We start from the raw sequence: 27,573 nt of genomic DNA, 5'->3' as shown, positions 1-27,573 counted from the left end.
TAACAGGAGCTGTAAGTCCAGCCCAGAAGCTGAACCTGCCTCTGTCCCACATCCTCCAGCTTTGTCCTGCAGCCACACTTCATCCTGTAGACAGGGGATCCCTTCTGCAAACTAGGGGACAGCATAAGCCAGTGGCTCTGGTGAGGCTGTGTGAGCTCTCACTGGAGGTATGCAAGAAAAGTCCTGTGATGGGGACAACACGTTTTCTAAAGTAAGACTTGGCAATCTGTTCACAGGCATAGTGTGACCTACGCTCCCTCCAACTTTCCCATCCATGTGCAGAATACATTTTATGTGCACCAGAGCATGGGTGGGTGTGCACCACCAGTAGAAACCCAAACCCTGGCCGTAGGGGCTCTGCTCATCAGCTGGGTGGTATGTGACTCTGAGCAGCTGCACATGCACCCAGCTTACAGGAGCACTGACTGCCACCCTGTCTCAGGCAGGTGGGCGGGCGGGGCAGACTGTTTGGAAATGGGCATGCAGCCTAAGAAGTTTGAAAAGCACTGACCTAAACCCAAGTGCCTGTAATCTGTAGGCACTAGGTCGAGTGGCAGCAGCATTCCTTCAGCTCTCAGCTGCTTGGCTGGGGCAAGGCAGACCTTTCTGCCATAGACCAAAACGCAATCCTGTTGAAATCCCAAGGGCACAGAGACCTTGTTCAAACGGAACCATCTGTGGCGGCCTTTTCCTTCTATTCAGCTGCCACATCAGTCCTGCTTGAGACTGTCTCTCTGCTGCCCTCGGAGCTTCCCCTGCAGCTCACCAAAACCTCCAGCACTGGGAAGCAAGTTGCTTAAAATTAAACGAAGTTATTAATGGACGTCACAGAACTGGCCCGGACTCCAGTTCTAACAGCCATGCCAGGCAACCGCTAATGCTCTGCCTGTGACGTGCAAGCTGCTGACTCCAACTGGGCAAGAGTTCTCGGGCAGATGTGTGGGGCCTGGCCCACAAATGCACGTGGCCTTGGCTGTGTGCCCTCCCCAGCTAAAGTCTTACTTCAAGGAGGGTCCTGAGGCTACTGCGCTTCAGGCTACACATTGCCCCAGCAGGGGTGATCTAGAGGGGAATGCTGCCTACCCTGGGAGGAGCTGGGGGCTGCTGGTCCCTGCCCTGAAGGGCTACTCTCTCGTAGCTCTAGGGCGGGGTCTGGATGTGGCCCTTGTGGCTCAGACCTCCCCTCCTAGCACAGGGGAGCCTGCGCCTACTGAGGGACCGGAGCATGCGAAAGCTACAAACCTGGCCCCCGCTAGGCTCTGGGGTGTGAGGGGAACGTGGGGAGCGTTCTCCTCAGTGAGGGCTTGGGGTTTTTTGCTCTAGAAATGCGGCTTCTCCATCCTGGTGGGTGTTTCATCCCTCGTGTCCCAGGCACTGGGCATGGGCCCCGAGGGGGTGTGGCAGTGGGGCTGTCCTGAAATGCAGCTCTCCCGCTGCCCCGAGAGTCGTGGCCCTGCCCCTCCATGCTCTTGTGCTCCTGCTTCCCAGTGTGCTGTAGGAGTGCCCTGTCCCATCCCTCCAAATGATTTTTCTGGGGGTCAGCAGCCCCTGCTCTAGGATGTGCGCTGCTGCTGCCACCTCCCATCTGCTGCACCCAGGCCAGCAGCACAGCCGCTCGCCTCCCTTGGCGTCTGCATGCGCCAGCAGGCTGCTTCCACGCTTCCCACCCTTCTGCAGTGGCCCCTGGCAGCTGGGCTATGACCTCTACAGGGCTTCCCAGGGCTTTGGAAAATGGCTCCTGCCAAAGCAAACTGTGCACTGGCTCTGAAGGGGGAAGTGCGACATCCTGAGGCCCCTTTCTTCCCCAGGCTGCATTCCCAGGGCATCCCAGCCCTGCTCAATGGCACCTGTTGCACACAGCCTGAACGGATCCCCACCTGGCCCCGAGGCTGTTCCAAAAGGACTGACTTCTGCAAAACAAAGATTTTATTAGCCATTGCTTCCCCCAGGTCACGCGCTCAGCATGCTGGCCAGGGACGCTGCGGCTTCCCAGAGTGACCCCCAGAACACTCGAGTCCACGTGCTCAGCTCTCCTTCGTGATGCTACTTTTCAGGTCTGTGGCTCTGCTCAGATTCCCTGCTTCCCTCTTCAGCACATTGAGCAGCGTCTGGGAACTCTCCAGGATCTGGGCAGGCAGGAAACACAAGTTACTTCATTTTACAGAAACTGAGCAGGTCTCTTAGCTGGAGCTGGATTTTGAGCAAGCGCCCAAGGAAGCAGGTGAGCGTCAAGCCTGGGTGTCTCCTGAGAGAGACACGTTAGCTCAGCCTCAGGTTCTGGGCTGGAGGCAGGCAGTGCTGGGTGAATGTGTTGTGGCTGTTAAACAGGAGCAGACGAGGGTCCTTCTGGCCTCCCCATCTAGCAATATTAACGCAGACCGGTTCCTTAGAACAGGGATGTTTAACTGGGCAAGTGCTGCTGTTTATAGATGTTAAGACTAGAAGTGACCCTTGCTCATCCGGTCTGACTTGCTGCGTAACTCAGGCAATTCCTCTGTCAAACCAGTAACGTGGAGTTGAACTCGTGTATGTTAGAAAGAGATGTCCAGTCTTAGACTCCAGTGGCTACTGCAGGAACCCCTGCAACTGGAGAAAGAGCCCCACCCCAGAATGCCTCCTATGATTCAGTGGTCAGGGCATGCCCGTGGGCCATGGGTGATCCAACTGCACGTCCCTGCTCTGATTCAGCAGCAGGGAGATTGAACCCAGTCCCCCTACAAGCTGTGAATACTCTGACCCCTGAGCTAGTGGGGGAGCACTTCCTCCTCGGTGTTCCTGTAAAACGACAGATTTCTCCTTAGTCACAGCTGGCCCTAATTAAACACACAACTATTTAAAATGTACATTTAGTGGGATGACATTTCTAAGTGTTTGTTCCACTTTTTAATAATGCCATTTTCTGAAGGCAAATCAACTGCCCCTTACCCCACAGTATAACAGTGCTGGTGTCAATATTTAACAGAGCTGAGGCCGTGCTGGAGGCTGACTATTTCCCAGGCAACCACCGCAAGCCCCATCCCCGTGACTGTTGGACAGTTCTGAAGAGCCTGGGCCATGCCCAAAGTTTAACTTCTTGGAAACCGATGGAATGTGTCCTTGCCATTTTGCAAGAGCTCCTTGAATGAGGAACTGGCTTTGACAGACTACAGATTGTGCACGTCTCAGCTCCCTGTGGCTGTCAGCCTGAAGGGTCACTACAGGTAGAATGAAAGCTGTAGGAGTAACTACAACCCTAGAAGCCATGGAGGGGTTCACTGACGCCTGGAACACTCAGAGCTGGCCCCTCTCAGATGGCAGCTTTGAGAGCAGGAGGGAAGTGGCACTGTTCCTTGTTCTCCTATGGAAAGTGAAGCATCCCCCTGCAGCTGTGTACAGTTCCCAGAAAGAGCAGACAACAGCTGGCTGAATTCCTCCTCCCAAGCAGTGCTGGTATATTTAGCATCTTCCTGTTTTTCAAGGGCTGGAGCACAAGTGAGGCTTGGTGTAGATTGATTTATGGTACTTCCCAGGAACCCCAGCCAAGGGTCACGGCCCTCCTGTGCTAGGTGTTGGACCGGCTCAAACTCTGTGGCTACGTCTACACTGGCCCCTTTTCCGGAAGGGGCATGTAAATTTCAGCAGTCGTCGTAGGGAAATCCGCGGGGGATTTAAATATCCCCCGCGGCATTTAAATAAAAATGTCCGCCGCTTTTTTCCGGCTTTTAAAAAAGCCGGAAAAGAGCGTCTACACTGGCCCCGATCCTCCGGAAAAAGTGCCCTTTTCCGGAGGCTCTTATTCCTACTTTTTTAAAAGCCGGAAAAAAGCGGCGGACATTTTTATTTAAATGCCGCGGGGGATATTTAAATCCCCCGCGGATTTCCCTACGACGACTGCTGAAATTTACATGCCCCTTCCGGAAAAGGGGCCAGTGTAGACGTAGCCTGTGTGACTGAGGGGATGCCATAGGGGCTTGCTGGTGCTTGTGGCCAAGACCAAATGGGAGGGGTCTCTCTTTGAGCAAATGCTCTGTAGACATATCTGCATAAAATGACGCTCTGCCAGGGTGGGGCATGGCTCAGCCACTTCAGAACAGTCCCAACCACCAAAGAGTGGGGACTTGCAGCGATCTGCCAAGTAGTTTGTCACCGACATCCTCAGCTCTGTTACTTACTGACATTCAGAGCCATCTACAGCCTGTGAATGGGAGTTGACCTGCCTCTCCCTAAGCGTATTCTTGAACTAGGAATCGCTGTTACAGAATTCACTGTTATCGGGCTAACTGTTTTTTAACCTGCTCTAGAGGTCTGATTGACCAGACAGAGCTCAGGACATGGAAGGCTGGGGCAGAAACACTTTTCATTATGCTCAGCAGCCAAGTAGCATGCCCAGTTGGGATGCTAAATGGAGATTATTTTAGTAATCGAGTAGTCGATAGGTTTATCGACTACTTGATAGGGGAAGGCAGCCCCACTCAGTCCTGGTTTGCACCAGGACCAAACCCCGCTGCGGCTCTGCAATTTAAAAGGCAGTAGGAGACAGGCAGCCTGTCCTCGGCTCCTGCTACGTTTTAAATTGCAGAGCCACAGCAGGGTTTGGTCCCCGAGCTGGCACAAGGGAATGAGCTGGGCTGCCTGCCTCCTAAATTTAGTAGGAGCCGGCCGGGTAGATAGTCCGGCTCAGTTGCTGCTCGCGCCGGGTTGGGGACCAAACCCCGCTGTGGCTCTGCAATTTAAAAGGCAGTAGGAGCCAGGGACAGGCTGCATGTCTCCTACTGCCTTTTAAATTGCAGAGCTGCAGTGGGGTTTGGTCCTGGCGCAAGCTGGGACTGAGCACGGCTGCCTGCCCAGCTGGTAACAGCCCCTGTCTGGGACCCCTGCCCACAACCTAGTAATTTTCATCCTGTTGCTGCCTTGGGAAGCTGGGGCAGAGGCCCTGGCACGGGGTCGAGTCCAATGCACAGTGGTGAAAAACTCTTTTCAAAATGGAAACTGAATTCCTCAGCAGTAAATGACGTTATTCGTTATCCCGTTATTCCGACCCAGTTTTAAATGGAGGCCACGCAAGAAGGGGCACCACTGAACTGGGCACCACACAAATGTAGAGTAAAACATTCCCTGTCATGCAGAGCTTGCAAGTCAAACCGCAGGGAAAGGGACAGAATACGCAAGCAGGAGGAGTCGTTCTTCCGCTCTACTCTGCGCTGATTAGGCCTCAGCTGGAGTCTTGTGTCCAGTTCTGGGCACCTGCTCAGAACGTTTTGGAGAAGGTCCAGAGAAGAGCAACAAGAATGATTAAAGATCATGAGCTACGAGGGGAGGCTGAAAGAATTGGGCTTGTTTAGTTTGGAAATAAGACAGAGGGGGGGACAGGATGGTTTTCAGGTATCTAAAAGGGTGTCATGAGGAGGAGGGAGAAAACTTGTTCTCCTTGGCCTCTGGGGATAGGACAAGAAGCAATGGGCTTAAACTGCAGCAAGGGAGGTTTAGGTTGGACATTAGGAAAAACTTCCTGCCTGTCAGGGTGGTGAAACACTGGAATAAGTTGCCCAGGGAGGTTGTGGAATCTCCTTCTCTGGAGATATTGAAGAGCTGGTTACTAGACCTCTAGCAGGGTGGTCTAGACAGTGCTGGGTCCTGCCATGAGGGCAGGGGACAGGATTCGATGACCTCGAAGTCCCTCCCAGTGCTAGCGTTCTGTGATTCTACAAGCAGAACAGGTCCCTGGGGTTTGGTGTTCTAAACTTTCAGGCAGTGTTAGGAGGGGGAGGGAAATAGCTACAGGGAAAGACCGGGGGGGGGGGGGGGGGAGGTTCCTCAGCATCTATATTGAGACAGTCACAGTGCAGGGAAACCAGTGTGGGACTTTCATGCTCCCATCAGTGCCCTGGGGTCCTATTGAAACCATCCTGCAGTTGCAGAGGCTCCCTCTCTAGCTGGCTCCTGCCTGTGTCTCTCTCAAAGGCCATATGGCTGAGGGGAGGGGAAGGCTGCATGGCTACTAGTCCCCCTGGGGCATGGGATAAGGAGATTAAGAGAGAGTCCTGTTGACTAGTCAGTTCCCCCGCTCCCTGCTGCCTCTATTAGAAGAGGAGGGGGAGAGAATACTTCCGGCTCCATGCGCTGGTGCTTTGTACCTGGGCTCCGTGCGGCGCTGCCCTTTTGAAACGCTGCCACTGTGTTTCAAAGCAGCAGCACCACATGGAGCCGGGGGGAGCTAGGGACTCCCCAGCTGATCCTGGGCTCCAGCCTGGCATTTAAAAGAGCGCAGAGCCCGGGATCAGCTGGGGAGTCCCCGGCTGACCCTGAGTTCTGCAGCAATGCCCCACAGAACCCAGGGTCCCAGGCAATGGTGTGTGGGGTTCCCAGCTGACCCGGGCTCTGTCACATTTCAAAGCAGCCTTGCAGCATGGAGCCCGGGGTCAGCGAGGGACTCTGAGTCCCCCGCCGACTCCAGGCTCCACCAGGGCACTTCTGCTTTGAAATGCGCAAGAGGCCCCGCTGGGGACGTGTGTACATTTCAGTGTGCAGCCCGGGGCCAGCGGGAAGTCCTGCTGACTCCGGGCTGCAGGCAGAGTTCCGCATTCCTCCTTTGAAAGGGTGCCCTGAGAGTAAGCTGGTGGGGTGGGTTCTGGCGTGGCCTAGGGGATTGGGCATTCGCCTGGGGAGAGCAGCGTGGCGGGTTCTGGTCCCTGGCCCACCCCCAGGGGGAGCTGGGGGCTCCTGTACATTTCAAAGGAGGAATGCAGAAGTGCCTGTCAAGTAATCAATGGAAATTCCATCGACTATTCAACTAGTAAATTACTTGTTAGTTAACATCCTTACTGTGGAGAGGCCAAAGTTCTGGGCTCTGTTGGAGAGCAGTGACCCAGGCTATGCCCCAGTTACCTTCCCCATCCTCAACTCTCTGCAGGTCTGGCCCCTGCCCTCAGTCCACACGCTTGAAAAGAAAAGGCCCTCCCCTCTCTAGCTCCTGTTGAGGGGGTTTCTCAAGCCTTGGTATTCAGCACGGCCCTGTGCTCCTCACACCCTTTCCAGAATGGGAGACGTGTGCTGGCAAAACTCAAGCACTGCAGCAGCAAAGGCGACACTTCCCATACAACACAACCACAGAGCCTTGCCCCTGCTCTGAAGTGTTCCCTGGGGAGATCACTGCATCTTACTCCCCCCCCCCCCAAGATTCTGTCTTGTAGGAGAGGGCAGCCAGTCCTCCCTGGGGCCATGAGGCTGTGCTAGGCCCAGGCTTTGCTAAGGCACTGTGTGCCATGAACGGAATGCCAGTGGGCGGTGACGGACCGGAAGAAGAGAGATGATGCACTGGGATTGGAGCTGAGAGTCTACAAGGCAATGCAGGAGGCTCTCAAAGAACTGCAATTTTACAGAGAAGAAAGAAATCTGAGGTTGCACAAGGGCACTTTGGGTGGAGCTGGAATCAAAACCACCAACTCGAACCCCTAAGCCTCACCCAAACTGCCTTCTGAAACGAATGTGCCAAGCCCCTGCTTGCTTACCCTGTCTCTAGCAGTCATTCTAACCACTAGGCCCTAGTGCTCTTCCAGAACCAGGAGGAGAGGCCAAGAATCCCAGTTCCCAATGTCCCCCCGCAACGCAGCCAAGTGGCAGAGGGCCGTGGTAGGGGCTGGAGGTCCCATGTGCAGTGCCTGGTGTGGTTTTCTCACAGCAGTACCCTTTTTGGGAGAGCTGTGGAAAGGCCTTAGCTAAGTGCTCCCCAGGGTGGGAAGTGCCATACCCAGGAAGGCAGCCCCCACGTGCAGTGGCACCTTTCAACTCACTTTTGTAAATGACCACAGGATTTTGGCCGAGTGAGTTGAACCTAGTTCTGGTTCAGCCACACCACAAAGCCCTGCTTTCCCTGGCCTTTTGATTGCAGTTCAGAGCTGGTTCTACACGAGGCCTTGCTAACTGGAGAGACGCCATGCCTCTTCGGCAGTACCACCCAACCCCCCACGCATCGGGCAGCTGCCTTGGAGAAATCCAGCCCCCGGCGGCCAGATACCTTCGTGTAGGCGGCCTCAGTCTCGACGATGGTTTTCTCAAACTCGTTGCGGGTGGCCATCTTGCGAGCCAGGCTCTCGTTGACGCGGGCCAGCTTCTCGGTCAGGAGCCGGATGTCGTTTTGCAGCTTGCTCTTCTCCTCCTCCTCGTGCTGGATCTGCTGGCTCAGCTCATCCCGCTTGGTGCACAGCTCCTCGATACCTGGGGCAGGAGGCGAGTCAGGGCCAACTGTGGCCAGGGGCTCAGGGCCCATCCCTCTAGCACGCACGCAGGCGAGACATGTCCTGAGGCACCTGCATGGCCTCCCTGCACGGGGAGGTGGGGCCCACCTGGCCAGTGCAGAGAGTGTGGGGGAGTATGGGGAGGGAGGGGATGCAGTGCACAGAGCGGGCACAGGGTGCATAGGGGGGCAGTGCACAGAGCAGAGGGGGGGTGCAGGGTGCATGGGGGCAGCGCACAGAGGGGGGCAGGATGCATGGGGGCAGTGCACAGAGCAGACGAGGGGCGCGGGGTGCATGGGGGGAGGCGCACGGGGGGGCAGAGTGCATGGGGGGGCAGCGCACAGAGCAGACGGGGGCGTGGGGTGCAGCGCATGGGGGGTGCAGGGTGCATGGGGGACAGCGCACGGGGGGCAGGTGCATGGGGGGCAGCGCACAGAGCAGGCGGGAGGCGCGGGGTGCATGGGGGCAGCGCACGGGGGGGTAGGGTGCATGGGGGGCAGCGCACGGGGGGCAGGTGCATGGGGGGCAGCGCACAGAGCAGGCGCGGGGTGCATGGGGGGCAGCGCACAGAGCAGATGGGGGGCAGGGTGCATGGGGGGCAGCGCACGGGGGGGTAGGGTGCATGGGGGCAGCGCACAGAGCAGACGGGGGGTAGGGTGCATGGGGGGCAGCGCACGGGGGGGCAGGGTGCATGGGGGGCAGCGTACAGAGCAGACGGGGGGGCAGGGTGCATGGGGGCGGCGCACGGGGGGGCAGGGTGCATGGGGGCAGCGCACAGAGCAGACGGGGGGCGCGGGGTGCATGGGGGCGGCGCACGGGGGGGCAGGGTGCATGGAGGGCAGCGCACAGAGCAGACGGGGGGTGCATGGGGGCGGCGCACGGGGGGGCAGGGTGCATGGGGGCAGCGCACAGAGCAGACGGGGGGCGCGGGGTGCATGGGGGCGGCGCACGGGGGGGCAGGGTGCATGGGGGCAGCCCACAGAGCAGACGGGGGGCGCGGGGTGCATGGGGGCGGCGCACGGGGGGGCAGGGTGCATGGAGGGCAGCGCACAGAGCAGACGGGGGGTGCATGGGGGCGGCGCACGGGGGGGCAGGGTGCATGGGGGCGGCGCACAGAGCAGACGGGGGGTGCATGGGGGCGGCGCACGGGGGGGCAGGGTGCATGGGGGCGGCGCACAGAGCAGACGGGGGGCGCGGGGTGCATGGGGGGCGGCGCACTGGGGGGGCAGGGTGCATGGGGGCAGCGCACAGAGCAGACGGGGGGCGCGGGGTGCATGGGGGCGGCGCACGGGGGGGCAGGGTGCATGGAGGGCAGCGCACAGAGCAGACGCGGGGTGCATGGGGGCGGCGCACGGGGGGGCAGGGTGCATGGGGCGGCGCACAGAGCAGACGGGGGGCGCGGGGTGCATGGGGGCGGCGCACAGAGCAGACGGGGGGCGCGGGGTGCATGGGGGGCGGCGCACGGGGGGGGCAGGGTGCAGGGGGGCGGCGCACGGGGGGGCAGGGTGCATGGGGGCAGCGCACAGAGCAGACGGGGGGCGCGGGGTGCATGGGGGCGGCGCACGGGGGGGCAGGGTGCATGGAGGGCAGCGCACAGAGCAGACGGGGGGTGCATGGGGGCGGCGCACGGGGGGGCAGGGTGCATGGGGGCGGCGCACAGAGCAGACGGGGGGCGCGGGGTGCATGGGGGCGGCGCACAGAGCAGACGGGGGGCGCGGGGTGCATGGGGGCGGCGCACAGAGCAGACGGGGGGCGCGGGGTGCATGGGGGCGGCGCACGGGGGGGCAGGGTGCATGGAGGGCAGCGCACAGAGCAGACGGGGGGTGCATGGGGGCGGCGCACGGGGGGGCAGGTTGCATGGGGGCGGCGCACAGAGCAGACGGGGGGTGCATGGGGGCGGCGCACAGAGCAGACGGGGGGTGCATGGGGGCGGCGCACGGGGGGGCAGGGTGCATGGGGGCGGCGCACAGAGCAGACGGGGGGTGCATGGGGGCGGCGCACTGGGGGGCAGGGTGCATGAGGGCAGCGCACGGGGGGGCAGGGTGCATGGGGGCAGCGCACAGAGCAGACGGGGGGTGCATGGGGGCGGCGCACGGGGGGGCAGGGTGCATGAGGGCAGCGCACGGGGGGGCAGGGTGCATGGGGGCAGCGCACAGAGCAGACGGGGGGTGCATGGGGGCGGCGCACGGGGGGGCAGGGTGCATGAGGGCGGCGCACAGAGCAGACGGGGGGTGCATGGGGGCGGCGCACGGGGGGGCAGGGTGCATGAGGGCAGCGCACGGGGGGGCAGGGTGCATGGGGGCAGCGCACAGAGCAGACGCGGGGTGCATGGGGGCGGCGCACGGGGGGGCAGGGTGCATGGGGCGGCGCACAGAGCAGACGGGGGGCGCGGGGTGCATGGGGGCGGCGCACAGAGCAGACGGGGGGCGCGGGGTGCATGGGGGGCGGCGCACGGGGGGGGCAGGGTGCAGGGGGGCGGCGCACGGGGGGGCAGGGTGCATGGGGGCAGCGCACAGAGCAGACGGGGGGCGCGGGGTGCATGGGGGCGGCGCACGGGGGGGCAGGGTGCATGGAGGGCAGCGCACAGAGCAGACGGGGGGTGCATGGGGGCGGCGCACGGGGGGGCAGGGTGCATGGGGGCGGCGCACAGAGCAGACGGGGGGCGCGGGGTGCATGGGGGCGGCGCACAGAGCAGACGGGGGGCGCGGGGTGCATGGGGGCGGCGCACAGAGCAGACGGGGGGCGCGGGGTGCATGGGGGCGGCGCACGGGGGGGCAGGGTGCATGGAGGGCAGCGCACAGAGCAGACGGGGGGTGCATGGGGGCGGCGCACGGGGGGGCAGGTTGCATGGGGGCGGCGCACAGAGCAGACGGGGGGTGCATGGGGGCGGCGCACGGGGGGGCAGGGTGCATGAGGGCAGCGCACGGGGGGGCAGGGTGCATGGGGGCAGCGCACAGAGCAGACGGGGGGTGCATGGGGGCGGCGCACGGGGGGGCAGGGTGCATGAGGGCAGCGCACGGGGGGGCAGGGTGCATGAGGGCGGCGCACGGGGGGGCAGGGTGCATGAGGGCGGCGCACAGAGCAGACGGGGGCGCGGGGTGCATGGGGGCGGCGCACAGAACAGACGGGGGGGGCCAGGGTGCATGGGGGGCGCAGCGCACAGAGGGCGGGGAGCAGCGCACGGGGCTGGGGGGGGGGGCTGGCCGCCGGCCCCCCCCGCACCCTCCCCCCCGCGGGTCCCCCCCCGCTCACACTTGACCAGCTCGTTGTTGTAGCTCTGCAGCGCCGCCCCCTGCTGAGTCATGGCGGCCCGAACCCGGCCCGGCGCGCGCCCCGCCCCGCCCCAACCGCCCCGCTCGCCCCGCCCCTCGCCCGGCTCCGCCCCCGCCCGCTCGCCCCGCCCCCGCCTCACGTGCCCCTGGCGCGCGGGCCGGATGGCGGCGGGGCCGGGCCCGGAGCTGTCGGCGGCCTGGCACGCGCTGAGCACCGGCCTGGTGCCGCCCGCCGCGCTGGGGCTGGTGAGTGAGAGCGGCCCCCCCGCAGGCCCCCCCTCGGACCCCCCATGTAGACCCCCCCGTCTCGCCCCCCGACGGCCCCCCCCAAAACGGCCCCCCCCATGCAGCCCCCCAAAACGGCCCCCCCCATGTATACCCGCCCAGACGGCTCCCCCATGTAGACCCCTGTCTCCCCCCCCGACGGACCCCCCATGCAGCCCCCCTCGGACCCCCCTGTCTCCCCCCCGATGACCTCCCCACACGGCCCCCCCATGTAGACCCCCGTCTCTCCCCCTGACGGACCCCCTATGCAGCCCCTCCTCCCACACGGCCCCCCCATGCAGCCCCCCCAAACGGCCCCCCCATGCAGCCCCTCCTCCCACACAGCCCCCCCCATGCAGGCCCCCTTAGCCCCCCCCCAGATGGAGCCTCCCTCCAGGCCTCCTAATCAGCCCCAGACAGCCCCCCACCCTGCAGACAGGCCTAGCCGTGCCCCCCACCCCGGATCCCAGCCATTTCCCCCAACCCCCCCGCCCCGTTTTTGTCCTGAGAACCCCTAAGTGCGTAGGACAGTTCAGTTCGGGTGGGCCCCGGAGAGGGTGTTGGTTGCAGATAAGGCAGCTCGATTTTCTAGTTTTGTTAGGGCATCACTTGGGCAGCAGATTTAAGGTGGTGCCTTTGCACCTCTTCTGAGTGCAGACTTAAGGCTGAACTTCCTGGGGGTCTCAATGTTGTTTCTATCCAATTGCTCTTGCAAGGTCGCAAACCAGAGGAATGGATGTCTGCCCGCACCTTTAAGTGCATTCTCACCCTGGTGTGTGGGAATTGCCTTAGCTTTTGTTCTTGCCAAGTCAAAGATGGTCGCAAGAGAGGAGCCTTGGGATCCCCGCAGGGATTCAGGGCCACCCCTATTCTTAGAATGTTCTAATTTGGAAGCTCATTCACTTAACATTTTCTAGGAAAATGCATATTGTTTCCAAATTGAATCTGCCTGTTCCGAGCCACTGTATTTTCGCTGGTTTAGAGGGAGCAAATTATGGAAACTTCTGTGCACTGAATGGCTGGCATTGTGGCTTTGAGCTCTTCAATAAATAGGCTGCTCACCTGACAGCTCCCATGGCCGCTGTCAGCAAGGGGAGCAGTTGATGCCAGTCACGGTGTGGGTGCTCATGATGTGAACACCTTCCTATCAGCAGGATTGAGACCCCACCCTCTCCACCAACAGCAGGTGGTTGGTAACCTACAGCCGCCTGAAACGTGACCCAAATACCAGTGGGGGACATGCTCCATCCATAGCCTGCTGGCTGTTCTTTGAGGTGGATTTGCAAAGCCCAGCCTCAGTGATTTGTAGGTGCCCAGGCTTGTGTTTAACTTGGTGTGTCTCTTTAGGCAGGCCCCAGATCAGGTTCAGCAGGGCTGCTGAAGGACAGTGACTTGCAGGCGGCCGTGGAAGTGCTGCAGCGCTATGACTTGCACTCTGTCCTGGAAGAATGGTTCACTGAAGTTTTACAGACAGACTTGCAGGCCAATATAGCTCCTGAATTCTGGAATTGTATTGGCCAGTATGAAAACACGGCGGAAGAGCCACAGTGCTCCTTGCTTCTCCTGGATGCCTTTTGTCTGCTCAAGTGCCGCCTCGACCCTTATCTGAACAGCTTGGACCTTCTGGAAAAATGGACCAGAATGGGCTTGCTCCTTGGAACAGGCTCCCAGGTGCTGCGAGAGAAAGTCTACACCATGTTCAAAGCCATCCTTTTCTTCACCACCACCGAGACGTTCCAGGAGATGATCCAGCAGTTCTACAGCCGCACCTTCAAGATTTACATGCGCCAGGGGAAGAAGGGTGAAGGCGGAGTGAAGGCGTGCGAGAGCAGCATGAGTGAGAACGAGCCAGAGAGCGATCCGGAGGACGGAGGAGACGGCCGGCAGTGCCTGGGCTGCAGCAGTAAGAGAGAGCAGTGCTGGTGTCCCACAGCCATGGAGCAGTTCCAGCAGCTCAGTGAAATCCTGTGCGTATCTTACAGCAAGGTGGCGAGTTGTAGGGGCCTGCGCTCCCCCCCTCCCCCTCGCGTTTGCTGGCTCAGGTCTCCCTGAGTTCCGCCACCCTATGCTTGCCCCCCAGCCCCGCCTGCTGTCCCTGGGTGATTTTAAATGCCTTGGGGGGGCCCCCACTGCAAGCAGCGCACAGAGACCCACTCTTCTCCCCCCACCCTCCCAGGCCCCTCGGAGGTGCTGGCAGCCACGCAGAGTGAGCGGCAGGAAGCCTCTCTAGCCCCGCTGCACTGCTGATGGGGGCTTCCAGGGTGTGTTAATTCACCTAGGGGCAGCAGGAGGAACCAAAGGATGCGCAGGGCGGAAGGCATGTGAGTGGCAGGTGGGGCGGGAAGAGCAGTGGGAGCAGCACCGTGCACTAGGAGCTGCTGCCAGAGGGTGGTGCCTCCCAGGTAAACATGGCACCCTTTACCCTGGTGCTGCCCCCAAGCTCCAAACTGCCTCCCAGAGCCTGCCTCCTCCTGCGGCTTCCTCCCCCACCCCAGGCCAGAGCCTGCATCCGGGCCTCATCCACATTCCCTCCCAGAGCATGCACCCTGAACCCCTCCCGCATCCAAACTCCCTCCAAGAGCCTGCACCCCTCCTACCCACCGATCCTCTGCCCAGACTCTTGCTAACAAGACCAAGATGGCTGCACACAAACTCCCTTACTCCCTTTTCCTGCCTCCACACTACTGATTGTAATGAGAGATTATGGTATGCTGATGGTATGAAATTTGCATATAAATTCCAGTTCAGCAGTTTCACCTTGCAACCTGGTTTGGAAGGTTTTTTTACGTTGGAAGTTTGATATTTGATATGACTTGGGCTATATCACGCGATCCTGTAGTCTGTTGTTTAGAATCCGAGAGTGTTCTATTGTCGCATTTGCTTTCCATTCGTGTCAGATGTTAACATTTGGCTGCAGTTGCCCTGTTTTCTGTTTTTTTTCCTCTCCTAGTGGATAAAATCCCTTTCCGAATAACCACCCTGCTTACTGAGCAAACCCCATCCCCATAAGTCTGTGGCACTGTTGTCCAGCTAGAGATTTAGACAGCTCACCGGGGTATTGGCTCACCGAAGTACCGGGTTGACATCTGGCAGAGTTGTAACGATGTTTGTCTGGGCTACTGGCTCTGTGGAGAAGGAAGCCAGTACCTAATGTGACCCCTGCTAGCCCATGTGCGGTACAGGCCCCGTCTCCGGTTACTTCACACTTAGTTTCATGCTTCCCTTTCTGTGTGCTCTAAATGAGGCCGGTGTTTGTCTGCAGCCACAGGCTGAACTTGCTGGAGAGAGTGAGCGCCGATGCTGTCACCACCATCCTGCACAGGATGCTAGAGGAGAGGATGGAGCGCAGATGCAGGGGCGAGTATGAGCGCTCTTTCCTGACTGAGTTCCAGGAGGTAAGGCCTACAGCAGGCTCGGAGGGGGGACACAGCACTTCCCTGTGGAAGGGATGATATCAAAATGAAACTCCTGTTTGGAAAAGTCCCAACCTGGCCCGCTAGGCGCCCCTCCTCCCCCATTTCACTGTTTCCCTTGTGTTAATTACAGCATTAATACAGGGAAGTCCTATGGCCTGTGTTATGCTGGAGGTCACAGTAGATAATTGCCCTTGGTCTTTTGACTCGATGAATCTATGTACTGAGCCCAATAATTGGTGTATGGCTGAAGGATTTCTAGAAAAGCAGCCAGTCTTGATCTGAAGACCTCAAGAGATGAAGACTTCACCACTTGCCTTGGTTGGTTGTGCCAATGGTAAATCACCTTATTAAAAAAATTTAGCTTAGCATCTGATTTGAATTTGTCTGTGTGACGTAGTGGGGGTACCTGGCTGGTTTCTATGCTGCTGGCTCTGGGGTAACCCCCACTGGCTGTCGTGGGGACCACGACCCAGCAAAACAGGATGAGTCACTATGCAAACCAGTGGCCAGACACCCCCCATGGAGAGGAACAAAGGAAGGTGGAATGCTGCCTTGGCTGGGGGGCAGGGCTGGAAGTTAGTGAGTTGGTTGCTGGCTGTCGGAGGGCATGGAGGAGAGCCTAGGGGAAGGGGCTGGAGTTTAGGGGCCCAGTCTCCCCCATCTCAAGGGGGCCTGAGGCATCCTAGCCCAGTTCCTGTAACCAGATTACATCTGTGCTGCGCTGTGCTGGAGGAGCAATAAACCACCCTCAATTCCACTGGCTGGTGCAGTCTGTTTGTGCCATTTCGGGGTGCAGGAGACGGGGAACCCCCAACGCGCCGTCACAGTCTGGCTGGAGCTTCCCACCACTGGTTCTTGTTCTGCCTTTTTCTGCTTTAGAGAGACCGTTCATAGCTGCCATTTTCTCCCCCAAACGGTACAACGTCACCTGGCATCTTTGGTAAATTCAACAGATTGTGCTCTCAAGTCTCCCACCACCAGGCGTGTTCTCCAGCCCTGCAATCATTGTTGTGGTTCTTCTCCATCCTCTCCAGCTGTTCAGCAGCTCTTTAAAAATGTGGGCCCCAGAACTGGATGTGCTCTTCTAATATTGGCCTCGCCAGTGCTGTGCGGGAGGTAGAATCGTTGCCCTGCTCGCACCTCCTGTGCTTCCACATCTCAGGGTCACACTAACTCTCTTTGCCCCAGGATTGTGCTGGGAGTTCATGTTCAGTTGCTTGTCTACTGTGCCTCCCTCAATCCTTATCAGTCACTGCTCTCCCCCCCCCCCCCTTCATTCTTGGTTCCTCCCCCCTCTCCCCCCCCGGTCTGCATTCTTGGTTCCTCCCCCCTCTCCCCCCCCCCCCCCCGGTCTGCATTCTTGGTTCCTCCCCCCTCGGTCTGCATTCTTGGTTCCTCCCCCCTCTCCCCCCCCCGGTCTGCATTCTTGGTTCCTAGACGTTTAACTTTGCATTTGATTGTGTTCAAATGCATTTTGTTTGAATGGATGAAACTTACAAAGGGATCCAAATGGCTCTAACTGCACTGACCTCGTTAGTTACCACTTCGTCAGGTCTGATTGCAAATCTGGCTGCATCTCATTCCCTCACCCCAATGATGCTTCCCCCAGCTGCAGCCCTGGCTATTGCAGACCAGTGATCTCCAGCCTGGGCTTGGTTTGGGCCAGAGCCAAGGGCAGGGCTCTTCCCAGGTGGCTAGTGTGGAGTTGTGAGCTCTGGGAAGCCTGCTGCGAGTGTCCTAGATTCCCAGGCCAGAGGGCACCATTGGGATCAGTTTGACTGACAAAGGCCAGAGACCTTCCCCAGAATAATTCCTACAGCAGATTTCTTGCTCCAGTCTCGATTGAAAAATTCTCGGCTGATGAGTGCCCCACGTCCAGGGCCCTGGGTAAATAGTTCCAGTGGCCAGTTACTATTAAAAATGCACCTTCTGTCCAGTCTGCCGGAGGCGAGCGGGGTGGGGGCTGGCACCGCTGGGCTGCGGCTTTCTCCATCGTGTCCCTCTCGTTGTGCAGTGGATTGAGAAGGTGATCGGCTGGCTCAGCAGAGTGTTCCTGCAGGACAGTCCCATGGGCCACTCCACCCCCGAGTCCAGCAGCACGCTGAAGCGCTGGCGGTGCCATGTGCAGAGGTTCTTTTACCGCATCTATGCCAGCATGCGCATCGAGGAGCTCTTCAGCATCATCCGTGGTGAGACTCTCCCCTCGCCGGCCAGCCAAGACCTGCCCCACAGCCGCGCAGTTCTGCCTTCCCCGCCCCGTGTCCCGTCTTTGCTCTCCCATCCTTCCTTGGAGGCCCCGGCACGTCCTCTGACTGGTCTTTGGCTTTAGATTTCCCAGAGTCAAAGCCAGCTGTGGAGGATCTGAAGTTCTGCCTGGAAAGGACCAATCAGCGGCAGCAGCTGCTCAGCTCCTTGAAAAGCGCTCTAGAAATGCGGCTTCTCCATCCTGGTGGGTGTTTCATCCCTCATGTCCCAGGCACTGGGCATGGGCCCTGAGGGGGTGTGGCAGTGGGGCTGTCCTGAAATGCAGCTCTCCCGCTGCCCTGAGAGTCGTGGCCCTGCCCCTCCATGCTCTTGTGCTCCTGCTTCCCAGTGTGCTGTAGGAGTGCCCTGTCCCATCCCTCAAGCTCCCCGTTTCTCTGCCGTGCAGCAAGGAGCCGAGTAAAGGTTGTCTGTAGGGATGTTAAAGACTAGTCGACTATCCAATAAGCATTTTCTTATCAGATAGTCTTTTAACTAGTCGATTTCCCCCTCCCCCTTGCTGCCTCTGAGATAGAAGCAGCAAACGGGGGAGGGGTACTTCAAAGTGTGTGGCACTGCCCCTTTGAAACCCCAAGGTGGTGTTTCAAAGGGGCAGCCGCTGCCCCTTTAAAATGCCACCTCCATGTGTTTCAAAGGGGCAGCAGTGGAGCCTAGGGGCAGCTGGGCCTCCCCAGCTGATCCCGGGCTCTGTATGGCATTTCCCCAGATCCCGGGGTCAGCTAGGAAGTCCCCAGCTGACCCCATGCTCCACAGCAGCTGCCCCTTTGAAATGCCAGAAGTGGCTTTTTTAAGGGGCAGCCGCTGCACAGCTGATCAGCGGGGGCTTTTGTACATTTCAGAGGAGGAATGCGGAAGTGCCTCTCGACTAGTTGAGTAGTCGATAGAAATTCCGTCGACTAGTCCACGAACCGCATTTTAACATCCTTAGCTGTCTGTGCTCGAAGGCGTCTCCACAGTGCTGCGTGGCTGTGCCAGCGGTCTCTGATGCTCCCGAGCACACCGTCTGTGCTGAGCTGGTTTCCACGCAGCCTTCCTGGTTGGCACCTCCTGCCTGGGGCCTCTGTCCCTCCACCTGACCAGGGCACTGCAGCAGCAGGCACTTCCCCGCCAGCACTGTGGGTCTAACTGGGACTCCCCATGAGGCCCTTCCTGGGCCTGCGCTTTGCGCTCTGCTCTGAGACTGCCTGTCCTTCCCCTTGGCGTTAGGAGTCAACACGTCGGACATCATTACTCTCTACATCTCGGCCATCAAGGCCTTGCGAGAGCTGGACCCCTCCATGGTTATCCTAGAGGTGGCGTGTGAGCCCATCCGGAAGTACCTGAGGTAAGCGTGAGCGGCTTTTGCTGAGCTGCCGACAGATGTTAAACCTGGGCTCTAACAAACTAGACCTGCCCGTTTGGTAAAGGGGTAGATTTTAATTAGGGCAACCCCTCTTCACTGAGTCCAGGGAGAGCTGGCTTGCTAATTCTAGTTCTTGGGTATTTTACCTGGGATCGTATCTCTCAGATCGGGACACTTGGTTATTCTTCGCCAATTAACAGTTTACTAATGCACAAAGAACCACATTACTAACCAGTCACCCATCAAATGTTTTAGGCATGTACAGAATACACATGCAGCTCTGTGCTGGGACCTGAGCAGCTATGCAAGGAATAACCGACTTGTGATCGCCGGCTGTTGACTCTTCACAGTCATAGATTTGTCCCACTTCCCATAATTTTCCAGGGAATAAGGCAGCACATGATTTAAGGCATGTCTGGGAATATAGTCCCTGCTCTTGGAATTGTTTGGCACGAAGAGGACTCATTTAAAGCATCAAGGGCAGTTGCTTAAAGCTGTTCAGTAAGTTTCCCTTGGGCAGTTTGCTTGGCCGTACAAAGGAGGAACATGACTATAGCATTAGTGACTTAAAACCCAAACTATGGTGCTTGGTTTCATTAGGAGGAACGTAGCCCCAGCAGGGTAGCTCTGCTAGTCACGTTAACACAGAAATACAGTTGCTAAATGAACTCATCACTGTGTAATCGTAGTGACAGCTGGATTTGGAGTGTCCATGTGGCTCGTCCTGGTGTCACTAGCAAGTCACCTGTCCGGGTTCTGCAGCCTATAGGCAGAGTTGAGTCAGAATTCGAAGGCCGGTGAAGCTGGAGGAAGAGGGGCCATTTGTAACAGTTCTAGGTAGTTCTAGGGATGTGCCTCCTCTTAGAGGCAGCAAGGGAGGAGGAAAAGAGGAGGGGGTACTTCAAAGCAGCAGTGGTGCTGCCACTGTGAAACACCATGCACAGTCCAGGGCCAGCTGGGGTGTCCCCAGGCTGCACGCGGTGTTTCAAAGCGGCAGCACTGCATGGAGCCTGGGATCAGCTGGGGATTCCACCGCTGACCCCGGGCTCCCTGTGGCCCTGCTGCTTTGAACCGCTGCAAGGAGCCTGATGCTGGGCCCCCCACGGCGGTTCAAAGCAGCCACGCTACGCGGAGTCCCCAGCTGACCCCGGGCGCCCCGCGGAGCTGCCACTTCAAAACGCCCCATGCCCAGCGCTTTGGCCTTTCACGTGGAGCTGCAGCCTTAGGGCTGTTGCCACGCTTCAAAGGCAGAGGCGCCCTATCGACTAATCGAAATGTAACATCCCTAGTTCCTCCCTCCGAGGCAGGGGGCACCTGACCATGCCCCGTTATCTACGCTGGGCGCTCCAGCACTTCCTTACCGCTAGTGGGGGCAGCCCTCCCTTTCGCGCACCTTCTGCCGTCTCTGGATGAGGGCTCAGAAGGAAAGTCGCAAGCCCCAGTGTGTCGCGGGATACTCCCTCCCTGTGGCCCAGCACAGAAGGGGGTGGTGAATCGTTACGTGCTGCCAGCGATCGAGCACCCAGGTAAGAGGGCCGGGGGGCAGTCGCTCTGGCTGGGCTCAGCACGTCTCTCCCTGGGAGTCCGTGGTGCTTGTCTGGGTCGGGCGGGCCCGGTGCTGTAGGTGAGAGCGTGGGGAGCGCTTAGCACCCCCGGCGTGGAGTAGATTCCATTGGGTACAGGCGTTGGTTTGGTTTGTCTCGGTGCCCCGCTACGCTCGTGTTCCAGCACCCCAGGGCCAGGGTCAGGCCTCCCGTCTAGGAGTTCTGTCCGTGGCTTTGGGAGTCACTCCATAGTCCCCTGCTTAGGGCAGTTCTGGTCCTCCTCCCGCTGCTGACGGCAGCCTCCTCCCTACCCTGCAAGACTGGCAGGGCTGGAGGGGCAGGGCTACCCCCTACCTGCTGCCAGGACTTCTCAGCACTTCTCTCGTCTGCACGGTGTCGATACTCCCTGGCCACGTGGGCGTGGCCGGTCCGGGGTCCTGTGCCGTGGCCTCGGCTTCCCCACGTGAGCGCAGGTTAGTTGAGTGCTGTTCTCACTGGACACTTGCTAGTGGCACTCAGGCAGCGGCTGTGTCTGTGCCAGCTCCATTGCTACCCAGCGGGTGGGGCTGGCACAGAGCGAGCGGCTCGGACCCTTTTCCTGGTGGCGGGCTCGTGTGCTGCTGCGTCCCCGGGGCCCGTCGGCCTGGCTCGTTGGGCCGCTGGGTTGGATCCCGCAGCGCTGCGCTCTGGTCAGCTGCTCGTTCTCTCTGCTTTGTGCCACGTATCGCCACGTTCCACCGCCAGGAGGGGCCATTGTGGCCGGTGCCCGAGGTCGGCTCCCAGGCTCGCTCGGTCACGGCGGCAGCTCAGATTTGGTCGTTTCCAGGCTAGCTCCAGCCTGTGCGCGTGGCCGGCGCTCCTCGGAGGTGCGTGGAGCACGTTGCCGGGGCCCTGTCTGCCGAGCGATCTGGTCCTCGTTGCTCGGGAGCGTGCAGGTCTTATTTCCCACTCCCCAGCGTGGCCATGCTGTGCTACTCCCTCGCTGGCCCCCCTTTGACCACTGCACCCCCTGCTCTCAGGACCCGGGAGGACACGGTGCGGCAGATTGTGGCGGGTCTGACGGGCGATGCTGAGGGCTCTGGGGACTTAGCAAACGAGCTCTCGAAAGCTGACCCGGTGACGCTGGAAAATGGCCAGGAGAGTGACGACGACGTGTCGGAGCCAGAGGACTGGCTGCCGGACCCAGTGGATGCTGACCCAGGTTAGCCGCGAGGGCCAGAGGAGCCGCAGGCGGCTGCACCCACCCTGACCTGACTGTTCCTCAGCCCACAACTTCCTCCTGGTTCTCTTGGGGCTGCTGCTCGCCCTCGGGGGGGCAGGGGCAGAGTCGGGGGGAGTGAGGTGTCTCATGTTCTGCTCTGGCCTGTGTTGTCAGGGAAGCTGAGTTCGAAGCGCCGCTCCTCGGACATCATCAGCCTGCTGGTGAGCATCTACGGCAGCAAGGACCTGTTCATCAACGAGTACCGCACGCTGCTGGCCGACCGCCTGCTGCACCAGTTCAACTACAGCGCTGAGAGGTGAGGGCTGCGCCCGAGTCTGGCCAGGCAGTGCCGGGGAAAGGCTGGTGCGGGGCTGTCGCTGAGATCCAGGGTCTCCTCCCGGCGCCTGTGGCCGTCGGCTTGGACGGATGTCATCGGCGCCAGCCTGGAGCGAAATGGCCTCTGGCTTGGTGGGCCGGGTGCAGTGTGGGCCAGGACCCTTCGAAGGGAAAGTCAGCCACGGAGCCGAATCCAGGCTGTCCCAGGCCCATGGGGCTGCCCCACATGCCAGTGGAGCCCTGAGACACTTGGAGGCAGGGACACGGCGGCTCCGGGGAAGGAGCAGTGGAGTCCAGGGAAGAGCAGGTCCCCCTGCCCCCCCCAGGATCCTCCTGGCTCCATCACACTGAAGGCCTGCAGAGGCTGTTCTGTGGGGAGGCAGCATTGCCAGTGAGGAGAGCACAGGACCGGGGGTCAGGAGACCGGGATTACATCCCCAGCTCCTCCTCTGACTGGCTCGCTGCCCTTGGCAAAGTCCCGCTCGCTTCCCCCTTCGGAAGGGGGTTATGAGGCCCCTCCCGTGCCCGGCGCTCTGGCTGGCGAGGGGGCCAGGGGATGCTGCGCATTGTGAGGTAGGCGTGGCGGGGGCAGGTACCAACTGCCAGCCCGGCCGCGGGGGGTGGGAAGTTCGTGCAGCAGTCCCAGGATTGGGGTAGAAGTGCTGCGTGTGGGTGGGTCCCTCCATGCCTGGCACCACCCCGAGTTAGCAGAGGCTGCAGGGGCAGCTGGTCCGTAGGGCTGCCGTGGGCGCCTGCCGGGCTCTGCCTGGGGGGGCGGGTATGAGGCCGGCCTCGGCTTCTCCCTCCTCGGTCTTGCTTGCGATCGCTGCCCCTCTGTTGCCAGGGAGATCCGCAACGTGGAGCTGCTGAAGCTGCGCTTTGGGGAAGCCCAGATGCACTACTGCGAGGTCATGTTAAAAGTAGGTCCTTGGTCCTGCTGGGGGGGTGCGGGGGGGCCTGGTTTGAAATGAGCCCCCGTGGGGGGGGGCTGCTGTGAGGCCTGTGGCAGGGGCAGAAGTCTTGTGAGCAATGGGAGGGCCTCGCTGTGGCCCTGGGTGAGAGGGGGAGGGGGTGCTTTGGGGGTCCCAGGACTGGGGTCAGGTCTTGCGTGTTGCAGCTGTGAGCGGGGTGGGCTGGAGAGCCGGGGCCGTCGTCCCATCTGTCCCCGAGCGGGCCCAGCAGAGGCAGCATTGTGCCTGCAGGCGTGGGGCGATCCCAGCGTCTCCCTGCCGGGTGCGCGAGCACCGGACTGGCGCCCTCCTCGGCGCGCAGGGGGGAAATGGCGACGGCCTGCCGTGTCCCCGTCCTCCCCCCGACTGTTCTCATGCCCCCTTCTCCAGCTCAAGTCTGCTCTGGCAACGGCCCCGTGACGCGGGGCCCAGCCCGGCTCTGCTCCGGCGCCTGCCAGGAGAGGAGCCGGCGCTTGGAGCTGAGTGCTTGGCCTGCCTCTCCGCAGGATATGGCCGACTCGCGGCGCATCAACACCAACATCCGGGACGAGGAGGAGAAGCTCCCAGAGGGGGAGCGGGCCCCCTTCAGCCTCGTTGCCGTCGTCCTGTCCAGCGAGTTCTGGCCGCCCCTGAAGGAGGAGAAGCTGGAGCTCCCGGAGCAGATCAAGGAGGCCATGGACGCCTACTCCAAGAAGTACGAGAAGTTAAAGGTGAGGGAGCCCTGTGACCAGCTGGACCAGGCTGCCTTGGAGCTAGCGAAGCCCCCAGCCCGGCCCCCCGGCCCCTCGGCCCCGCTTCAGGAGGGGAGCAGCGCCGCAGAGGCCGTTCCGTTTACGTGTCGTTTGCACCGACACCGCGCGTAGTCGATAAGGGCGCCTCCGCCTTGGAACGTAGCCAGAGCGTCCTGCCGGCTCTTCCGCGGGGAGCACGGTCCTCGAGCCGGCCCCGCCCTCCCGGGGGCTTAGTCCCCAGCGGCCCCCGCAGCGCCTCTGCTTCGGCAGCGTAGCGAGCGCATTGCAAAGGCGGCAGCGCCACCGCTTCCCCGCGGGGTCCCTGCCCCTTTCCCCACGGAGACTGTGCTGGGGGGAACCAGCGTTTAAGCCGGCTCCCCCAGCACCGGACCCTCCTGCTCCACCCCCCTCCTTCCCCCCCGCCCGATTGCCTCTCTCTGGTAGGGGCAGCAAAGGGGAGTCGCAAGTCGACTAGCCGATAAGCAATGCCTGGCTAGTGGCTCCCATGCCCGGTACTGCGCACTCCTAGCCGGTGTCGATGGGGAACGCGGCTGGGGGGAGGGGCTGCACAGTGGCCTGTATGGGGAGGGAGGGCGGGCCAGGGGGGCGGGCCCAGAGGGCTGGCCAGCTGTCGGGGGAGGGGCTGGGCGATGGCCCCAGCGGCTGCGCCTGTGTCTGGGCGGAGGGCAGTGGCCGAATGGGGCTGAGCACGGGGGAGGGGGCTGTCCCAGCGCCCAGCCTGCCAGCTGCCCGCGAGCGCCCTGCCATGCACGGGAGGGGTGAGCAGCTGCTGCTTCCGCTTCCAGGCCATGAGGACTCTCAACTGGAAGCATCACCTGGGCCTGGTGACCCTGGATGTGGAGCTGGCGGATCGCACGGTCTCCCTCTCCGTGTCCCCGGTGCACGCAGCCATCATCCTGCACTTCCAGAGCAAGAGTGAGTGAGGCCCGGGGGTGTTCACTGCCCCCTCGCGCCCACAGCCCCTGACCCAGACCACGGCCCCGCTGCTCTTCGTGCTGCTCCGAGCGGCCTGTTCCCCTCGCGGCAGTCGGCACACAGCCTGCTTCCTGGAGCACGGTGCCAGGGCCCTGGTTCTCTGCCTGCCACGGCTGCCTGCCCGCTCCCTGCTCTCATGCCCTGCCCAGCCCCCTCCCTGGGGTGCCAGTTCAGAGCCATCTCGGCCGCAGAGCCTCCGCAGCAGCTCCCGCAGCTCGGTGCCTGTTTCCAGCTGGGGGCCAGGCCGACTGAGGGGAGAGGAGAGGCGATAGGGGGGATGAATCTGACTCCTGCACTCAGGGAAAGTGCAGGGCAGCGTGGCTGGCCCTGGCAAACGGAAGCCAGCCTCGTGCCCGGCGTAAGTAGCCCGCAGGACTCCAGCGGCTAGAGACGCCGAGGGCGTAGCAGGTTCAGAAGAGGCCTGGCCGTTGAGACGGAACGAGGCAGACACCGCTGCAAGGGCTGGAACCCTGCCAGGCGTCTGAGCCAGCCCTTGGCGCCCAGGGCGCGGGAGGATCGGGTGGTCCCAGAGTAGCCCCCCGGGTTTGGCAGGGCTCTGGGCTGGGTGCCCCTGTGACCTGCCCTGGCCGTGCGGGTGCTGGTGGGAGGCGGGCTCAGGCCTGTCCCGCGTCGGGTCCAGCCCCCAGCCCGGGAGTGACGCTGCGGCTCCTTGGGGCGCCCGGGGCCCCCCCAGGCACGTGGGCTCTGGCAGAGCTGAGCGAGGTGCTGAAGGTGCCCGTGACGTCGCTGCGGCGGAAGATGACCCTGTGGCTGCAGCAGGGCGTCCTGCGGGAGGACCCCCCGGGCACCTTCACCGTGATCGAGGAGGAGCAGAAGGACCAGGTGGACAAGGTGGTTCTGATCGACAGCGATGAGGAGGGGGACTCGGCCATGGCTTCCCAGGCTGACCAGAAGGAGGAGGAGCTGCAGGTACTTTGCTCAGCCCCTGGGGCATTGCCAGCCTGGGAGGCCCTGCCCTCTCCTCTGGGCGGTGGGTTGTTGCTTGGTCCAGTCACCTCCGTTAGCAGCTCGCCCAGCCGCGGGTGCTGGCTCGGAATCGCCCCTGGCCGCCAGAGGGGCCCTGGGCCGTGCTCTGGGTTCCTGGGGAGGGGGGTGGAGTCCAGCAGCAGGAAGCTGCCTGTGAGGGTGGGCACTGGGAGCTGCCGCGGGGCGTGGAGGGGCTCACCCTGCCCTTGGCCGCTAGACTCATTCGTGTGCCGCTGGCTGGAGCTTGTTTCTGCAGCGCTCTGGGGCACCGCCCTGGGGGGGCTGCGCGGCGCTGGGGCACCGCCCTGGGGGGGCTGCGGGGCGCTGGGGCACCGCCCTGGGGCGGCTGCGGGGCGCTGGGGCACCGCCCTGGGGCGGCTGCGGGGCGCTGGACGCAGCGGAGTGCAGCCCATGTTCTGCCAGCCCTACAGACCTGTCCCGCTGACTCGGGGGCCTGCGCTCCTCATGCCTGTCCCTGGCGTATAGCGAGGCGCAGGGGGGTTCGGGGGGGGGCCGGGCTGGGATTGACCCCTGCCCTCCTGTGTCCCGCTGCAGCTTTTCTGGACGTACATCCAGGCGATGCTGACCAACCTGGAGAGCCTGTCCTTGGAGCGGATTCACAGCATGCTGAAGATGTTTGTGATGACGGGCCCCGTGGTGACCGAGATCGACATCCAGGAGCTGCAGGGCTTCCTGCAGAAGAAAGTCCGGGACCAGCAGCTCATCTACTCGGGCGGTGTCTATCGCCTGCCTAAGAACTGCAGCTAGAATCGGGCCTCCCCACGGACCCCGGCGCCCCGCCTGCATCACCCCCGTCCTGCCTGCGTCCCGCGGTGGCTGCCTCGCGGCTTGGGGAGCTCTTGTCCCGGTGGCTCGGGGTACTCGGGGCTGTCGCGCAGTGCAGCTGCAGCGCCCCTCGGAGCCGGGCCAAGCCGCGGGGCTGGTGCCAGCCAGTCAATTCCGTCTTGTACGTTGGCCACTAGGGCCCTCTCCCTTGTTAATAAAAACTGTGTCTATCGGAGAGCCCCGACTGCTTTGCCGCCCCTCCCCCACGGTGCGCTCTGGCGTCCCGCCCCGGCGGGGGGAGCTGGACGGCCCGAGTTCGTGTCTGCAGGGCAAGATGCTCTCTGCTGCCCCCGCAGCCGCTGTCAAAGCTGCCTGGGTCCTGTAACGCGGCCGGAGCAGCCTCCTAGAGCTTGCTGTGTGCTGGAGGCCCCCGGAAGGCGCATGGCAGAACAGGGCGCTCTCTGCCGCGCTTGCCTTGGCCTACGCAGAGAAGTCGGCTTCTCGTCCCTCCTCCCTTCGAAGGGAAAGGCCCGTGGAGGGACCAGCGATGTGCAGTGGTACCGGCCTGGTTGCTCCGGGGATGGTGGAGAGGGGCCTTGCATGGGCTGTTCCAGGAAGATGGGTTGCTAGGAAGAGATGGGATCCACCAAAGGAGGAGCGTCTTCGCAGGCTTGCTGAGCTAGTGAGGGGGCTTCAAACTAGGTTCCCTAAGGAGGGGGTGGAAGGTTTTTAAATCCCGGCTTGACCAAGCCCTGGCTGGGCTGGTTGAGTCGGGGCTGGCCCTGCTTTGGGCTGGGGGCTGGACTCGGTGATCCCTGAGGTCCCTTCCAGCCGTGGGATTCTGCGATTCTCTGGCACGTCCTCACGCCGGCTCGGCCCCTGCAGGGCTCTTGGGGCTGAGCGTTCAACTGGGGTAGCCGTTCCAGCCTGCTGCCGCCATTGGCCCCCGGCACTGGGCGGGCACGTGGCCACATGGACCCTGCGGTCCGGGGGCTGGAGTCGGCTGGGAGAGGTGGCTGCTTAGGGGGAGGCTCGGAGCTGGAACTGTTCCAACAAGTGGCTTCCCGGGGTCCCGCAGTTCTCGGTGCATCTCCCTTCCGTGGGACTCCCCGGCGCCGAGTGACCCCGGTGGGAATGGGGCAGTAGCAGCGGCGGTTGGGCTGCGCTGAGACCGTCCCCCGGCCCTGCTGCTGAGACGGGAAGGCAGCCACAGCTGTCCCTTTGTCCCCTCGGATGAGCCGCCGCCTCCCGCTGTCCCTGGGGGGTTTTCTTG

At 61.7% G+C, this 27,573-nt stretch overlaps 2 protein-coding genes across 3 annotated transcripts; one reads left to right on the top strand and one right to left on the bottom strand.

The window, feature by feature from the left end:
- Window positions 1-1,908: 1,908 nt before the first annotated feature.
- SSNA1 (SS nuclear autoantigen 1) lies at window positions 1,909-11,588 on the bottom strand. The gene is made up of 3 exons (XM_075905537.1): window positions 11,466-11,588; window positions 7,994-8,193; window positions 1,909-2,126 (listed from the first exon to the last, which is right to left on the bottom strand). Exons 1-3 carry the CDS (start codon window positions 11,515-11,517, stop codon window positions 2,025-2,027), a joined length of 354 nt encoding a protein of 117 aa, XP_075761652.1. The 5' UTR covers window positions 11,518-11,588; the 3' UTR covers window positions 1,909-2,024.
- Window positions 11,589-11,610: 22 nt separating this feature from the next.
- Window positions 11,611-26,535, top strand: ANAPC2 (anaphase promoting complex subunit 2). 2 transcript variants are annotated; one of them, XM_075905530.1, is made up of 13 exons: window positions 11,611-11,731; window positions 13,097-13,716; window positions 15,018-15,144; window positions 17,180-17,354; window positions 17,495-17,614; window positions 18,634-18,751; window positions 21,333-21,514; window positions 21,689-21,830; window positions 22,695-22,770; window positions 23,307-23,510; window positions 24,338-24,467; window positions 25,222-25,457; window positions 26,070-26,535. In XM_075905530.1, the coding sequence occupies exons 1-13, from the start codon at window positions 11,648-11,650 to the stop codon at window positions 26,280-26,282; spliced, it is 2,427 nt and encodes an 808-aa protein (XP_075761645.1). In that variant the 5' UTR covers window positions 11,611-11,647; the 3' UTR covers window positions 26,283-26,535. The 2 variants fall into 2 exon arrangements, with proteins under 2 accessions (XP_075761645.1, XP_075761644.1); XM_075905529.1 differs by having other exon boundaries at window positions 15,012-15,144.
- The last annotated feature ends 1,038 nt before the right edge of the window (window positions 26,536-27,573 follow it).

This window comes from Pelodiscus sinensis, chromosome 22 (genome assembly GCF_049634645.1).
Source record: "Pelodiscus sinensis isolate JC-2024 chromosome 22, ASM4963464v1, whole genome shotgun sequence".
Classification (NCBI taxonomy): domain Eukaryota; kingdom Metazoa; phylum Chordata; order Testudines; family Trionychidae; genus Pelodiscus; species Pelodiscus sinensis.
The sequence above is the reverse complement of the archived record's forward strand: the minus strand, read 5'-3'. Positions and strand labels throughout refer to the sequence as shown.